The following is a 19,122-nucleotide window of genomic DNA, read 5'->3' as shown; positions in this document are numbered from 1 at the left end:
AAGCGCCACTATATAAACGTGGACAAAATATTTCAGGGAATGTTAAGTCTGAAAATTTAATAGAACAGATTAATACTCATATTGGGAGTTTTCCAACTAAGATTTCACATTACACAGGGAAAGAGAAGCATTACTTAGACAAAAAATTTAATGTACGAAATATGATTTTGTGCCAAATTTCCTGATAATAATAATAATTTAGTGAAGTATAAATTTTATTTAAAAATTTTCCCGGAACATTTTTCTCCATCTTTTGGACGTCCACAGGTAGACACTTGTTGTGAATGTGAACAGTTAGAAATAAAAATTAAGAGTCCATCTTTAAACGAGACAGAGAAGTGTGTGGCCGTTGCAGAATTATCTGTATATAAAAGACGTGCAAAGAAGTTGTACAATAAAATGGCAGAAATTACAGAGATATGCAAAACAGATGCTACTGTATGTGGCCTGGCGTTTGATTATGAAAGTACCAATTAATAAAAAAAAATTGAAGATATACACAAGCTCGTAGACTACATACCAGAGAAAAAAAGATCATTTTTTGAAGAGATTATGCAGTGGCCTACTACTGATGCAATTAATGATGATTAATGCTTATACTTTGACAAACAATAAAATTTCCAAAAAAAAAAAAAATTATATTTATGTTCTGAAACAACATAAGTCACTCTTTTTAAAGTCATAATATAACTTGAGAAATAACAATTTTTACATTTTCTTACAGCGCTTTAAAACAGTTTTTTGTGATTTACTCCAAAACTATAATTGTTGTAATGTGTAAATAACCCATGTTGTTTCTGAAATGACCGATGCAAGTATTCTTTAACCCGGCGTCACTCAGATAAAAGATGTGTGTATAATAACCCAAGAGGGGTATTATTGACCCCATTTAAAATTGATTGGCAAAACTCAACAAACATTTCGAACACGAATTTATTTTTTTAAATATCTTATTTGACTATCTAACTTTTCATAAATAACAGCAGTTTTTACCACTGGATTAAATTTGACTGCGTATTAGGTAAAGTAGTTTTTAAAGGTAAAAAAGTTTTTTCAAAAGGTTCAAACAAAAATATAAAAAAGCAGGATATTGGATATCCAAGCTTGAAAAAAGTTAGGAGTCCCGGAACTAGATACATTCGTCGCAAATGCGATGACCACCAATGTCACTGAGTATATATATATATATATATATATATATATATATATATATATATATATATATATATATATATATATATATATGTATGTATATATATATGTATGTATGTATATATATGTATATATTATTATGATGTATTATTTGTGAATGATGAGCAATGAGTGTTTTTTAATAATATATATAGGGTTTTAATCGCGGTTCTCAAAGAATTAGTTGGTAAGCATCTTTATTATATCTATTATGAAACACACATATATATCTAACATAACCAATGTGAAGTTTAAAATAAACTATCTTTAAATTAAAATTCTTATGAAACTAATTAAATTATACAGATAATGTAAATTTTAAACAAACTATCTTTAAAATTGAAATTCTTATGATACTAACTAAATTATATTAACAAAATTTTGTACGTTTCTTTCACTGAATGCCTAAATAAAATGTTCTCCAAAATAAAGATTTTAATCAACACTCAATGTCTTCGTTCTCAGCCTCGGTTATCCTTGTTTTTGTGAAATTACTTTTTCCAATTATCAGCTTCCACCAATTTAAAATATTTTTCTTCTTAACAGCATTTATATATATTCTTCTTTTCAATATACCAATATTCAATCACCAAATATATTATATAATTTTAATTTTCAATTATTACTTCCTTCCATTATCCAATTACCATTTTTACATAACATAATTTTTAATCTTCAATAATATTATCTTTATACTGTTTCTTAATCTTCATTGAACTTATTATATTGAACATCTGGACCTTCTGACTGACTATCTTCAACTTATTGAACAATTGACTTCACTAACTAAATGTGTCTATCTTCTAACTAACTTTTTTACTAACTGACTGGCCTCATAGTAACTGTAACTGGACTTTGAATACAAATCACCGGGTATTTATATCTTTTTCCATGTTCCAGAATCATCTGGCAAGAAATCCTATTAGAATTGTTCCATTTCCTCCATATGAATTTTCTCGAAACAGTATATGTTCGATTATGTCCATAGACATAACCATATTCGAGAACGTTCTACCGTAAACAAAGGTTAAATTCTGTATTCTAGAGAATTCCTTACTTTTCTATCGAGAATTTTATCGACATTTAGGCTTTTCAGATCAGAATATAAACTTAAATTAGTAACTTAAATACTCTAATTTAATAAACGACACATTTTAAACAACATTTATTATTATAACCCCACTTATATTCGTAATTATTAATTTCTGTAACTTATGGCACTTATTCAAAATAGGTATATCTGGTTGCCTATGCACATGGCTTACTTAAATATATTATAATTATAAAAAAAAAACTTTTTACACTTATTATATGCTAATTTCTTAAAAATGCCCTCACATAAATAATTTTTATAAAATTCTCTAGTATATAACTTATTAAAATAACCAAATACTTTTAATATCTAATATTATCTGGTATATAACTTATAAATTAATTTTTTAAACACCAATCATTTCAATATATATATGTATATATATATATATATATATATATATATATATATATATATATATATATATATATATATATATATATATATATATTTATACATATATATTAAAAGTTTGTTTAGTTAACATCAATTTGCATGTAACTTCCGTAGTATCCTAAGAGATCATTGTTCTTAGTAGAGGGACGCAGATCTTCTTGTACAACCATGTTATTCAGTTTGTCAAATCTATGTTCATATTGTTGCAGCAGATTTTGATACATACCTAAAATATATACATATTTTTTAAATTATTTATCAAATATTAGGACGATATTTTAAATATTAATAAATAAAATTTGCATTGCTTTAGAATGATTGCATCAATACATTAATAATATTAAGTTCATTAATATGTCCTTATAAGACACTTCTATAATATCCAAGTTAAATATCTACTTTTTTATTTCAATTTAAATCTCAAAAAAAACCTTGTATAAAACTTGCATATTTATAAACACAAGAAAAAAGTGTATATACAGAGATCCAAAGATAAAAATTACTTTATCAACTTTTACGTTTTAGGTATTCAACCACTTAAGTGGGAAACAATCAGAAGATATTTGTTGACCTAACGTGTTTTATTTGTATTCAGCCACAGTGTTTGATGAGGGAGGGATGCCCAAATGACGTGATATTACTCTGTTTAGTATCGATTTAAATCACTCTGTGTAGTGCAATTTTGCTTCTACGCCATATATTGGCTTTTATTATTAAATAGCTATTAAATAGTTTTTGCTAAAAGATGTAAATTTTTGCATATTAAAAATTATCTAAACTTACTTGATAGTTCGAACAAGGGTTTTTCTTTACCACCATATTCCCTAGGCAATATCTCTTGTGGTATATATTTGCACAAATCATCCATGCTTTTGTGAACGTATATCTAAAAAAAATTTAATATTACAACAATATCAGTATGGATTTATAAAACAAAAAATGAAAGTAATCAGCAACCAGTAGTTGTTTCCATGGTTAAAATTAAAATACAAAATATTTTGATCATACTCTATTAATGTCCAAAATTATGATATGTCAAATTAAAATATTTTTCAAACGAAAATAAGATAATAATATTATGGCTATCTTCTCCCTTAATTCTTTATGTAGATATTTTCGCAAAATGGTTATTAATGACTCAGCATAATTTGGAGCATTAATAATATGCATTTCTATTAGATCACTAGTCCATACTTCCTAAAAGAACAAATGATTATTGCTTGAGAAAGTGTTTAATGTTAACTTAAATATTTTGTTTTATTATTCTTAATATTTTTGACATAGTATCATCATCAAAGATATAAACAAACAAGGGGTAATTGAGCCATCAAACAGTCCATGGACATCATTAGTAGTTAGTAAAGAAGAAATATGGTTCAACGCGTTTTTGTATTGATTACCGCCAGCTCAATGCGGTAACTAAGAAGGATAGTTATCCGTTGCCCAGAATAGACGATACATTGGATACTCTCTCTGGTTCCCGTTGGTTCTCCACATTCGATCTAAAAAGTGGATATTGGCAAGTAGATATGGAACCAGCTGATCGGGAGAAAACCGCATTCTCGATAAGATCAGGGCTTTGGCAGTTTACGGTTATGCGCTTTGGTTAATGTAATACCCCTGCCTCATTTGAAAGATTATTGGAGGCAGTTTTAAGAGGTCTAACATAAAATACATGCCTGGTTTATTTGGATGATGTAATTGTGGTTGAAAAATCCTTCGATAAACATGCCAACAATCTGACAGAAGTCAGATTCCACGATTGCGGGCAACGAATTTGAAGTTAAGTCCGAAGAATTGTCATGTTTCGACGGAAAGTAACGTACTTAGGACATATGGTAGCAAGTAACAATGTAACAGCTGATCCTAAAAAACTTGCAGAAATTAAGGATGGTCTAGTACTAAGAGAGTTAGAGAGTTAGAGAGCTAAGTTATAACGTTAGGCGATTTTAATGCTAAACTGGGGAAAGAAGAAACGTTTGCAAATATATTTGGGAAACACAGTTTGCACACTGAAACCAGTCAAAATAGACTCAGGGTGGCACAGTTCGCAGCAGCAAATAATTACGTAGTTGTCAGTACTAACTTTCAGAGAAAAGATATCCATAAAGGAACATGGAAAATACCAGGAACTAACGAAGCCAATCAAATGGACCATATACTCATCTCAAAAAGATGGGCAACAGACATAACTAATGTCAGAACGTATCGCGGGGCGAACTCTGACTCAGATCACTATCTTGTAGGGGCAAAATTACGGCAGAAAATAGCGACAGTAGCAAAAGGGAAAAATATTCAAATCAAAAAATGGAATGTCGAAGGATTCAAAAGCGCAACAAAAAGACAAGATTACAGAAATGCTCTCCAAATAAAACTCAACCGAACTAGAGAGGAAGATACTGCAGAGGAGGAATGGAGACAATTAAAAACAATTATAACGGAGTCAGCAGAGGAAACTGTCGGAAAAGCCAAAAGGCAAAGAAATGCGGATTGGTATAATGATGAATGCAGAACTGCAGTAGAGGAAAAAAGGCAAGCTAGGCTTAACCAACTTCAAAGAAATACAAGAAATAGCAGTGAGATTTATAACGAAAAAAGAATACAAGCGACTAGAATATGCAGAAGAAAGAAAAGAGAGGCTATGAAAAAACAAGTACAAGAAATCGTAAAGCATAACAACAGACGCGAAAGCAGAAAATTCTATAAATGCATAAAAGAAAGCACAGTCATTTAGACCAAAACTAACGATATGCAAAGACAAGGACGGAGAACTACTAACAGAAAAGCAAAAAATTATAATGAGATGGAAACAATATTTCGAAGAAAATCTAAATGCTGACAACGAAAATGATCAAAACGAGACAATATATTATACGGCGGAGCTGCACATCGAAAATCCAAGTTATAAAGAAGTAGTTCAGATAATAAATAAACTAGAAAATAATAAAGCACCAGGAACGGACGGAATTTCGGCAGAGTTATTAAAGCATGGAGGATCCGAACTCTGGGAAAGAATCCATTACCTAATAACATTAATATGGAGACAGTCATCAGAAAAACCAATATAACCGGCCATATAAACACCAAATCAGTACAAATTACTGCATATGCAGACGATGTAGCCATCATTAGTAGGAATAAGCCACGACTAATGGAAGTGTTCAAACAAATTGATCCTGAAGCAAGAAAAAGAGATCTCAAAATAAACGAAGCAAAAACGAAGTATATGACAGTAAAAAGAATAACTGACAATGAAAATAATATCACAATAGACAACTATACTATCGAACGAGTGGATGCCTTTACATATCTCGGCACAGAAATCAATCAATAACTCCGTAAGTAGCAAAATTAATGCACGTATTTCCAGCGGGAATCGTACATACTATGCTAATAAAAGATTAATGACCTCGAAATTATTAGACAAAAGAACCAAAATGACTATCTACAGAACACTGATTAGACCCGTAGTAACCTATGGATGTGAAACTTGGGTAATGACGAAAAAAGATGAAGCCCAACTCAGGACATTCGAGAGAAAAATACTGAGGAAAGTATATGGCCCGGTACAAGAGGAAGATGGCACATGGAGAATCAGGAGAAACGACGAGGTTAATGAGTTAAATGAAGGTTATGACATTGTAAGATTTGTGAAAAGTCAAAGACTGTCATGGCTGGGACATGTGCAGGGACAAAACGATGCAAAAACAACAAAGAAAATGTTACAATGGAAGCCCATAGGAAGGCGAAAAAAAGGAAGGCCCAGAACGAGATGGTTGGATGATGTGGAAGACGACCTGAAAACAATGAACATAAGACAATGGAGAAGAAGGGCACAAGAGAGATCTGAATGAAAGGACATAGCCAGACAGGCAAAGACCCATCCAGGGTTATGATGCCAAAAGAAGAAGAAGAAGTACTAAGAGACACACAAAAAAAGAAGTCTCCTTGGTTTATGTATATATTACCGATGTTTTGTCAAAGGATTTGCCAATATCTCCAAGCCATTAACAAAGTTGACAGAATAAGGCGAAGAATATACACGGAGTGAAGAGTGTCAAAAAGCTTTCTAACAACTACAAATGAGTCTGATTAGTGCACCGATTTTAAGCTACCCTAGACAGGTAGGAAAATTTGGGTTGGACACCGATGCCAGCAACAGTGCAATAGGAGCTGTTCTCTCCGAACTCCAAGATGGGCAAAAAAAAGTCATCACTTACTTTAGTAAAGTCTTGCCGACATCAGAAAGAAACTATTGCGAAGGCTTGCGAATATTTCCATAAATACTTGTATGGCAGAAAGTTCCTTCTTCGTAAGGATCACGCTGCTCTAAAATGGCTTCTACAATTCCATAATCCAGAGGGCCAGATGCCAATATAATTAGAACTATTATAAAAATATGATTACGAGATCGAACATAGGGCTGGAAGAGTTCACTTAAATGCTGATGTTCTTTCGAGACGGTTGTGTAGTGCAAATTGTAATCAATGTCTTAAATTAGAAGAACGAGTTTACCCCGTAAGACGAACCACTATCATAAATGATCAATGGTAGCCTCAACAACTACAAGACGCCCAAGCAGTTGATCCATGTATAAAAAAAGTGTTGGATTAGATGCATTAAAGTGAGAGACCTAATTGGCAAGACATTAGTGCATGTAGTTTAGAAGTTAAGTCATACTGGAGCCAATGGAACTACCTAGTACTAAAAGATAATCTTTTGTACAGAACCTTTGAGAATGATGATAGTACAGAATCTGAGCTTCAGTTGATTGTACCTAAAATAAAGTGTCAGAGGTATTGCGTCAGTTGCATGAGGTGCATCAGTTGGACATTTTAGGATTACGTAGACTCTGCAAAAGGTTCGAGAATGGTTAAAACGAGGTACTCGTTAAAGAATTCTTTAGCTGATTCGGTTTTCCCTTGGCGATTGGTAAATTGATTGGTGTCAATAAGACCAAAATGACACCCCTGCATCTTTAATCAGATGGAATAGTCAAGAGGATGAACTGAACGATGGGTAAACACCTGTCCAAAGTTGTATCAGAACATCAAAGAGATTGGGACCAGCACATTTATTTACTCCCAATAGCCTACCACTCGGCAGTGAATGAAACTACACTGCCTGATGTTAGGTTGTGAAGTTTGTTTGTCCTGCGACCTAGAGTTTGGCTAGAGAAGAACATGTTACAAGCAAAAAATATGTCGAACGCCTGAAAGTAAGCATAAACAACAGATAAACTTACCCGACAACACACTGGCCAGTTAGCCAGTGACGAAATGAAAGATCAATATTTAGGATTCTCGATGCAAGAGTGAAAGCTATGAAGTAGATCTTATTTGGCTTTATAATCCACAAAGTCGTCGAGTACTGTCTCCTAAACTATAAAGACAATGGGAAGGTCCATATGAAATTAAAAAGAGAATAAATGACGTAATATACCGAATTAAGAAGTTGCCGGAAGGTAAGGAACTACTTTTGTGTTGCCAAAAGTAGTTCACATAAATCGTCTTGCACCTTATGCTGGCTCAAATGGAACAGAACAAACACGAAGCCTTCAACATGAGATCAAAGATGACTGGCGACCAACCTTTAATGAATTTATGTCAAATTAGGCAGAGAGAAAAAGTGCTAGATTCGGCGTGATCACAGAAGTTGAGCAGGATCTTTTTACTGTTTCGCATAACGTCTTTCTATTCCACTATGTTGACAAAGACCTTGAGATGACTAAAGAAATCTCGTGCGTATTCTATAAGAAGTTCGGTCGTTTGGACGAGTTAAAAAATCATTGCCTAAAGTTGAAAGAGTATTGAGATTAGAAGATGGTCCTCAAACTTTGCTGTATATGGTGACCAGGAAGTCGTACACAGATATGACAAGCTACGAGGATATATGGCGTTCTCTAACTAATTTGAAAAAGATCGTGTGCAATAATTATTATGACATTAAGAATCTGGTCTTACCCAAGATAGGCCATGTACTAGAAAATCTGGATTGGAAGATTGTCAGCAACATGCCTGAAGTTATCTTCCGAGAAATCGGCGTACGAATTACTGTGTGTTGCATTAACCTGAAGGGAACATATCCTTCAAAGTCAGTAGACTGTTATTTCTTCTTGAGGGATTCATACAGAGCTAAAGAGTTCTCTAGATTCTGCTATCCTAGGCTTACATATAAAGTTGCTGATCGGGACGCTCAGGTCTGAGAGGGGAGCAGTGTAACGAACGAGCTTATTTCGACGTATCCCATGTAACGGTTACATCTCGAGATGATGATCTGTGTTCCAGAATGTTTATGATCTATCGACTGGTGGACAGATCCGAGGCTCTAATGCAAGCGAAATAGAGGTGGACTATTCCAGATTATTCTAGTACATAATAATATGTATATATAAAAAGCGCTGATATTAGTTAGTTTAGTTGTTAATATATTATTGTACTGTAAACTTATAAATAAATATATTTACATAAATTAGAACTGTTTGTTTTATTTAAAAACCCTACAATAAAAAGATTATCTTAACTTACCCCAAAAAGAAAACTGATTTTTTTTAGCATTTTAGGCGTAAATTTAGATACGTGTGCAATTTTTAAATCTCTGAAATCAATTAAAAGTATATTTCCTACAGAATAATCTTCCCATATTTCAATTTCGCAAAAATGGCTTGTAGCTGTTATTGCACAAGTCAAATTAAAATCTTCTAAGGTGGGGAGAATCTTTGATATCCAAACTCTATGAAGATTTGGTGTTATCTGCGGTAGTATAGCTATAGATCTATAAAAATAATTTGTAATTAATATTGTTAGAAAGAGTTTAAAACCTTTTTTTTTCAGAAGAAAAGATATAATTTCTGAATTAGAAATAAGTCAACAGGGATTCATGTGTTGCTTAAAAAATCTAAAATTAAAGAATGACAATATTCTTTTTTATTTAAAAAAAAAAACCGCATCAACGTTTGATGCGGCAATCTTGCATTAAAAGAATACGCTATTACCCCAAAATCATCTTTTATCGCTGTTCTTCTTTTTCTAGCTGACCAGAACACATATTATTCGTTATGGAAGGCAACAAAAAGAGTGAAGAGACCAATTATTCATTTTCATCCTATCAAGTTGGAATACGGCAACTGGGCTAGAAGTAACGAACAGAAAGCAGAATGATTTGCAGATCATTTGGGAAGCATGTTTAAACCCAACGACAATGATGGTGAAGAACTGAAATGGAAAGAACCATTCAAAACCGAAGAAAGAATAACGTTGACATCATTAAGACAAGTATCTAGAGAGATAAAGAGAACATAAATCCTACGAAAGCTCAAGGATATGATCTCATAACAGGAGAACTATTAAAAATCTACCAACAAAACCTATAGTTAAGCTAATACACTTAATAAATGCTGCTTTTAGATTGAGATATGTTCCCAGACTCTGAAAAGTAGCCAAAGTCCCTATGATCGCCAAATTAGGTAAACCTCCTAATGAAGTGACATCCTATCGAATAATATCACTCCTTCCGGTGAGGTCATAATTATTTGCAAAACTTGTATTAAAAAGATTAAAACCAATATTAGAAAGAAAAAATCTTATACCAAATCATCAATTTAGTTTCAGAAATAGACATTCCACTATAGATCAAGTTCATAGAAAAAACATTAGAAGCAAAGAGAGTCTTCTCTACAATCTTCTTGGACGTAGCACAGGCTTTTGATAAAGTCTGGCATTAAACTATAAACTATGAACGTTCATGACTAAACAGTATTCAGAAATCTTAGAATCATACATTGACCAAGCATACCTGGACCAGAAAATGGCGAATAAAATTAAATGAGACTAAATCTGCTCACACTAACTTTACAAATAAAAAAATAGAAAATTTCCTAGTTAGAATAAATGATACCCAAGTTCCTTATGCAAAATCAGCAAAATAATTGGGCATTATCTGAGACGTGAGACTACGCTGGAAAGTTTATGTCAAAAGGAAAAGAGGGGAGCTTTATATTAGATATAAAAAATTGTATTGGCTGATTGGAAAAAATTCAACATTTTCAACATTATCCAGATATTCAAAATAAATTATCCATTTAGAAGCAAGTACTGAGGCCAGTATGGGTATATGGATGCCAACTGTGGGGCTGTACCAAAGCTAGTAATCTACATATTATCCAAAAATTTCAAAACAAAGTACTAAGGAACATTGTTGATGCTCCTTGGTATATCCGTAACAGCAACCTCCACCAGGACCTCGATATGGAAACTGTGACCGAAGTAATCGAGAGAACAGCAGCAAATCACGAGCAAAGGCTGCATAGTCTTGTGAATGTCGAAGCAATCCAGCTTCCTGACAACACTAAACTAAAGAGGATACTTATAAGGACAAATGAGTGTAAATGGGTAACAGTTTAGTGTAAAAAGCAGTGTATAGTGCTGTGATGTTATTGCATGTTAGTTGTAGTGCATTAGTTGATAGATAAAATAAGAGTAAGCCATAGGATAAACCCTAAGATTTAAGTATTTGCTGTTTATTAAGTTAGGTCAGAAAATAACTGATAATTGGTCATTTGTGACCAGATAGCAGTATACAAACAACGTACAGGTATAAAAAAAATATAAATAGAGAGAAAAGTTAGAGAAAAATCGTTATTTTTCTTGAAATCTTGAAATGATTTATGTCCTACAAGGTCTTGTTAATGTAATTGTGTAAGCTTGTAACGAGTATGGTCTCTTACTAAACACAGATAAAACAAAATTTATGCTTGTAACAAAATCAGCCAGGAGTACCTGAAATATATATACATACATAACCAACCGAATGAGAGAGTGACACGTTTATTTAGGTACTTTTTACAACAAAAATGTTGACTCTCAAGATATAAAAAGCAGAATTAAAAAGACCCGGAGTACATTTATTAAAATAAAATAAATATTCTGTAGTCGAGATCTAAGTCCAAGTTCTATCAGTGCTTTACTATGGCATGGAATCGTGGACACTGAAGAAGAACGACAATAAGAAAATAAAGGCATTTGAGGTCCGATTTAATTGTAGGATATTACAAATTTCATGGATACACTCACCAATACCAAGGTATTAAGGCGTATTAAAGAAGAAAAAGAAGTTGTAAGTATTAACTGTATTTAGGAAATTGGCAAATACCAACAGCTTCGACTCATAATTCAGGGAAAAATCTGCGGAAATGTTCAATAAGACGTAGAAGATATGTTTGGCTAAGAAATTTGTATAGAGGATTCAATATCACTAATAATCCTGTATTTAGAACGTCCATCTGAAAGGTTTGATGATTACCAAACTTCAAAACGAATAGGGTACTTAAAAAAGAAGTAGATGTAGTCATTTCAGAAGTTGACGGACGTATGAACACGGCACTAAAAAGGATTGAGAGCAAGTATTTATTTAAAGTGAACGAGACGGTAATGGTAATAAGGAAGAAAATGAAAAAAAAAAATGTGACAATATACAAATAAATTAGAGCTGCAATCATTGTATTGGTACATTATTTTCAGAAACTATATGAAACTAAATAATACAGAAACAAGCTAAAAAAGACAATAGAAATATGAAACAAAGTATTTCGAAATAGTACACAAATAGAAATCTGTAAAGAAATGACAAAACTGTACTAACATATTTACATGGTATTTCGGGCAGATGATTTTGCGTTTGGAGCCATTTGCTAATAATGTCTACATCCCTAGCACGATTCTCTTTTGTTTTTCCAAAGTAACTCAAAACTTCATCAAGATTTGATTTTAAAGCTAAGACATCCGGATTCATGTTAAGAATTTTTAAAACAGTCACTATACATATAGTAAATAATGTAATCGATGTAAGCTGATCCTTTTAAGTATTAAAAGATTCAAGGACTTTGCATTTACCAAAAATAATTTAGAAATATATAAGATAAACAAGTGTTTTAATAAACAAGAAATATTTGTTAACAAATATTAGTTATTTATGTACGTAATTTAAATATTTTTTCAATAACACTGGTCTTCAAAAACAAATATCCTTATTATTTTCTTTCATGATAGCGTTATTTTTCGTACTCTAAATTGGGAATTTACCTTGGGAATAATCACAGCACATTGCCTTTTCATATAATGTTCATTTAATAAAAAACAATATTAGAGTAACAACTATAAAAAAAGTTATAAAAAGTTTTACAGTAAAAAATACTTGAAATACCGAATACCTAACAACAGAAAACAAGAATATGAGAAACCTAGAGATAGACGAGGGAAGACAAATAAATGGAACAGATAAATTCAAGTATTTAGGAACCATAATATCGAACCAGGGAACAACAGAAGAAGATATAAACAACAGACTGAGACAAACAAGAAACTGTATAAGACAACTAAGCTCAGTGTTGTGGGATAAGAACATTACGATAAAGAGAAAAAAGAGAATATATAATACCCTGACAAGAAGTATCCTGACATATGGGTCCGAAAACTGGACAATAAACAAAAGAAATAGAGGTAGAATAAGAGCAGTAGAAATGGAGTTCCTGAGGAGAAGCTGTAGACTTACAAAAAGAGACAGAATTGAAAACGCAGAGATTAAGCGGAGAATGGGAGTGCAATCAGACATAATCGACTATATAGAGGAGAAGAGACTATCCTGGTACGGCCACGTCAGAAGAGCGGACAGAGGACGCTGGATAAACAAAATCACAGAATGGAGCCCGATTGAAAGAAGAAAGAGAGGAAGACTCCGAAGGTCATTCAGAGATGAAATCGACGAGGCTATGGAGAAAAGAACCCTGCGAGATGGAGACTGGAATGACAGGGAAAATTGGAGAAAACGGTTAAGTGAAGGAAGACAGTGAAAACTGTGGAAATCCTTAGTAGTAGTAGTAAAAAATACTTCAGGTACAAACATGTCGTGAAATGTTCACTAAATCTATCTCATTCCGACGATAAAATCCAAGTTATTTTATAATTTTCTTGCTTTCTTTTCATTGCTTCAAATGTAGGTTCTCAATACCACATCTATAGATGCAGGTATTTCGATACGACGGATACTCATCTCATATGACACCAAGATTTTCAGGACAAAATCTAAATGCGAACTTAACCGGTTGACTGACATGTGCACCAATATGGTGCACACTATCATATCCATAAGCTGGTTTGGGAAAATCAATATATCGGTTCTAGGGCTACACCGTATTGTTTGTTAAATCGACTTTTTATTTAAATATTTGATTATCGTACTATTATTTCTTGAGTCTTCTATACTAATTTTTTGCAATATATAACATAGTATGTGGACCAATGTGGTACTCATGGCTTCACAGACCTGACTAATTTAATTTGACCTTATCTTCCCGATTTAGCACGAAGTTGATGCGGTCGGCTCTTGCCAGTGTTGAAACATAGTTTGAAATATTAATATGGGTGACCGAGAAACAGACCAATTTTACAGCGAATAATGAGGCGTTAAGCAATACAGAGAGTAATGACTCCACTGACTCTGCTAATTTACCTAGAGTAGCAAATACACTGCTCTTGCCAGGTAATTTATATGAAATAATTATAAGTAGAATATTACATTAACTTTTTTTATTTATTTTGTAGGTACTGTATCTGATTGAAGTCGACCAGACGCCTCAAAAGTTAAAAATATTACCTACAATAAAAACAATGGAGACCTAGGTATAAATTCCGATATTGCCGAGACTTTAAACAATGAAAATCCAATTGATTTTTTTGACCTGTTCTTGGATGATAATGTTGTTTCAATGATTGTTCAAAAAACCAATCGCTACCCTATTCAACGGCTAAATTCTCCGAATGTTAAAAGATATTCTCATGTGTAACAATGGATTTTCACTAACAATGAAGAAATCCGCACATTTCTTGAATTGGTATTATGGATCGGACTTTCCCGAATGCCTTTAATCTCACATTACTGGAAAAAAGATAAGTATTTGTTGACCAATAAAGTAAGCGACTACGTATCAAGAAACCGATTTGAACTTTTACTTAGTATGCTACATTTCTCGGATAATTTAATGCACCTAAAGGCGATAGAATAAAGTCCAAAACTTAATTGATATGATCACAACAAACTTCAATATGGCTCTCTGTCCAACCCAGTCTTTATGTATTGATGAATCTATTATTCCTCTTTTTGGCAGGCTTTCTTTCCATCAATACATTCATAATAAAATGCATCGTTACGGAATGAAAATATTTAAACTTCATTCTGAATCATATTATACGTTGCAACTTAAAATATACTGCGGAAAAGAAGCAGGCGACGATATGCCAGTATAAGAGAAAGTGTTTAAGGAGTTAATGGCTCTTTATTTAAATTTTGGACCTACATTACTTACCGACAATTGGTACACGTATGTACTACTTGCAAAAAGACTGCTTTAAAATTCTACTTATTTAGTTGGGACACTACGTGCTAACAGGAAGCAAATACCATCTGAAATAGTAAAAGAAAAATGAAATTATTGCTCGTCAAAACGACTGAAGTCGACTGAACGACTAAAACGATGAAACGCAAAAGAGATGTTTTGTAATTAACCACCTAACATATAGATCAAGTTACAAAAGAGCATACTCGAAGTGGCATAAAATCTAAACCATGTGCCATAATAGAATATAATATCGGCAAATCTGCTATCGTGTACATTTTTACAATCAAAAGAATGACTATTTTCCAGAGAATGCTTCGTTAAAGCTGTTGTGTTTGATTTGTTGATTTTCATACTATGTTTGTGTGCAACAACTCTTCTATGCAAATATTACTGTGTTTGCCCAATATATGTTTAATTTAGAATTTATTTTATAAAGAACATCCGACTGATGCCTTTTATTAGGTTTAAACATTGGGTGTAAATTTTAGAAAATATTTTCCAGATGTTTGTGACGAAGAAACCACTAATGTGGGGTAGGTAGATATATTATTTTTAATTTAGTGATATTACTATTATTATTATTGCTAGGTATGGTTTGGGTTTGTTTTGGATTCGTATTGGAATTAGATTTATTTCTGATAATAGAACTTCTTTTTTTAATTAGTTTTAATTTTAATAATTTTTTTCTAATATATCTTTAACTTTTTTCAGATTTTTGGAATGGAATTGTAAGCTAAATAGCTTAATTGCTCTGTCTAACTGACAGAGATAGATCTGATACTCTTAATCGAGTTTAGTTTAAATATGCAATATTTTTTAAAATGGACAATATGCAATTTATTCATTTCATATATTCCGCTCTCTATTTATGAATCAACCAACATTACAAAATCCCCCTTTATTTAACATTACAGTCATGCTCCATTTAGCAATTGAATACTCTACTGCCACAAGTGTGATTTTGTAAATTTTGTTTTATTCACATTCATTTCTGTCGTTGTTTTTTGCATCCATTCGTGACAAGCCATTAGCTTGCTGCCATCAGTCCTTCTGGTTTCAGGTCTGCATTACTCCTCTTATTTGTTCTTGGTCACCATTCAACAATTATTCGCTTCGTTTAACGGTTGTCTTTTATTCTTTGTATAGAATAGACAATAAAAAATCAAATACCTCTACTTCAAAAAGAGTAGGTCTCGCTCCTTTGTCACTGGGGGCCTTAGTTGTGGACTAATACGCACCCCGATGCGCATCGCTCACCCTCAATACTTCTACGATTTTTGCTATTAGCCGACTGATCTAAAAATGCCATATACAAAAATATAAATATTCATTTTCAATTCAAGGCCAGTCTGGTTTCGGCTCCCATATAGGATCTCCTGTTCCCTGGGAGTCCGTTGTCGGCTCTTTTCCGGTTCTTTGAACCGAGACTCTGTGGCTGAACTTTTTCCATCTTTAAAAATGTGTTTTCATTTCATTTTTATGTGAGACAATACCAATATTTTCTTGAGGCACTTCGACTAGACTGGTCGAAGTCCCTCTGTAAGGCACCGTGGGAATGGATAAGTGGTCATAGTTTTTCAGGTCCTTTCTTTCCATTTGGTGATAGCTTAGTCCTTTATATATGAGTGTAAATAGGAGAATAGAATGCATTAAACAATATGTTTACAATACTTACTTTTTATTTTAACACTAATATTGGATTTGTATAACAATATACAATATTATTGGGAGTGGTAGTACAAAGGAACTGTATAAAGCTTAATGTTATATTAAATTCTTAAAAAATAATATAATTAATTTAAGCACCTACATTATACACTATTCTAATAATAATGTAATTACCACAATATAGGTAAACGAGTTATTCCACGTCAATTTTCATATAATTGCCATAATATTCGGAAAGGTTATTGCTTCCAAATTCCGGTCTATTAGCGTTGACTATATCCATATTTTCAAGTGCTGCAAAGCGGTCCTTATATTGTCTTAATTTTTTTAACCATGCACCTAAAAATTATTAAAACTATTAGATATACACAAAAAATATTAGGTTAGTTAGTTAGGTTAGTTTAAGCAAACCATTTGAAAATCGGAAAATTGTGTACTTTGTTAGATGTACTGTCTGAACTTTGTGGTACACGATATGCTATCTGTCAATTAGAGTTAAATTTATAGTTCAAAGAAGTACTCACAAAAATATCAACGCAGCTTAAAACAATGTAAAAAAGTTCTGCTAGACAAATTTTCTGCTTTTCTGCTTAACGTTTTAAAATATTTCATACTTTGTAAAGATATATATATATATATATATATATATATATATATATATATATATATATATATATATATATATATATATATTGTTGTGTTCTGCTTTATGATGTTTTATTATTAATTAACACTAATTGAATTAATCCAATTATTTAATTAATTAATTCACTAATTTAGGCAGAGTCATACAAATCAATTACTATTAAAAATTCTCAGGGTGCCTTTTTAATTTTACTTTAATCAGTTTACTTTATATATCTCTTCTAGTGGGTTCAGTATCTCCTAGTTGCTCATAATCGGGATAGAACAGGAAACGGAACTAACATTAAAACAACATAAATATGCACACAAATTATTATTTATTTTCAATAAGCAATACGATGAATATTAATAAATAACTTTTGTGAGCCATTATCTTTCCCAACAAACTCCTATACTCTAAATTTAATTTTAATTACAAACTATCTATTGATCTGTTTTATAATAATATCTACTAAAAAAATTTACCATATAAAATATAATTTATTCACAAAAAAATAACTCTTTGAAACTTGGAATCTTAGTTCGTATGCTTATATTTGATTTTATCTTTAGAATATCTTAAAGTTTTCTTTCATTCAAATTATTTGACTGACCTTTATTTTTTTACACCAATGATGTCTCCTCTCGATCAAACCACAGTTCCTTCCTTGATTGATTATGTCCGGCTATCATCAAATCTTTCCCGTTCTCAGCATCGATCCAAAGCGCATACCAGCAAACTACTCCTCCGAAAACACAAGCCCAAGCCTCTTTTGACCGGTACTCTTTATTCACAAATTCTCCTTTCTTTCTCAATTATATCTCGTGGACTATGCAGACTCAAAAGAGGTATTAATCTTCTCGATTTTGATCTGCTCTCAGCTTCCACCTTTTTCACTAACAAACGAAAACATTGGTACTCAGATTGACTACACGAAAACACGTCTTCTCTTCTGGTCTGCCGGTAACATAATAATCTTTTCAATCTCCCCAGACAACCTTCTCAACTCTCTCATTCCCCATCATTCCTTTTTAACCAATCATAAGCATTCATCTTTCCCACTAATTTTCGATTTAGAAAATTTCCGACATAATATTTAAAACAAATAAACTACTTTCACTCAAATTACTTTTCAGAAACCATTAACAATTTTGCCTTTTTCAACAGAAATAAGTTTCCAAATTCTTGTTATCTCATATCTAAATCTAATTCTTATTTACTTTCGAAAAATGCCCACCGCAAAATACAATTACAAGTTTCTTAAATCTATAATGATACGGGTTCCATTGTCCTTTCACTATTCACTCAGTCTTTCAAGGAAAAACTCGTCCGGGTACCGTCACGGAACAATGTCTTCTCTTATTCTAACTATAACAAATAAGTACAGGGTTGTATTTTAACTTATATGCCCGCGGTATATTAAAATAATAAAAAAACTCTTTATTCTATTTCTGATTGATAAACTGATCCATAACAATATATATATATATATATATATATATATATATATATATATACATATATATATATATATATATAGGGTATTTACAGGATCAAGGAATTCCAATACCAACATAACAAAAATGTTAATAAAAATCTTTGAAACAAGATAGTCAGATAGATTACAGAAAAAAATGTTCATCGAAGTCTTTTGTCGAAATAAAACCGTTGTAGAGAAAGGTGTAATATAGCGCATAGAAGATACTAATTAAAAAATAGAACTGGTACAGCCGTATAAATGTGAAATGTACAAGCACC

The 19,122-nt window shown here is 32.1% G+C and overlaps 1 protein-coding gene across 1 annotated transcript in view; it reads right to left on the bottom strand.

The window, feature by feature from the left end:
- The window catches only part of LOC140446565 (uncharacterized), a 109,159-nt gene that overhangs the window by 52,936 nt on the left and 37,101 nt on the right, over nt 1-19,122 (bottom strand). Inside the window, exons 6-8 of the mRNA XM_072539129.1 lie at nt 16,936-17,078; nt 3,464-3,566; nt 2,780-2,906 (exon numbers count right to left, since the gene is read on the bottom strand). Of these exons, the coding sequence (XP_072395230.1) occupies nt 2,780-2,906; nt 3,464-3,566; nt 16,936-17,078 (373 nt within the window). The remainder of the gene's footprint in view (nt 1-2,779; nt 2,907-3,463; nt 3,567-16,935; nt 17,079-19,122) is intronic.

The sequence above is a fragment of the Diabrotica undecimpunctata genome, chromosome 7 (assembly GCF_040954645.1).
Source record: "Diabrotica undecimpunctata isolate CICGRU chromosome 7, icDiaUnde3, whole genome shotgun sequence".
In the NCBI taxonomy this organism is placed as follows: Eukaryota; Metazoa; Arthropoda; class Insecta; order Coleoptera; family Chrysomelidae; genus Diabrotica; species Diabrotica undecimpunctata.
This window is presented reverse-complemented; position numbering and strand designations above follow the sequence as displayed.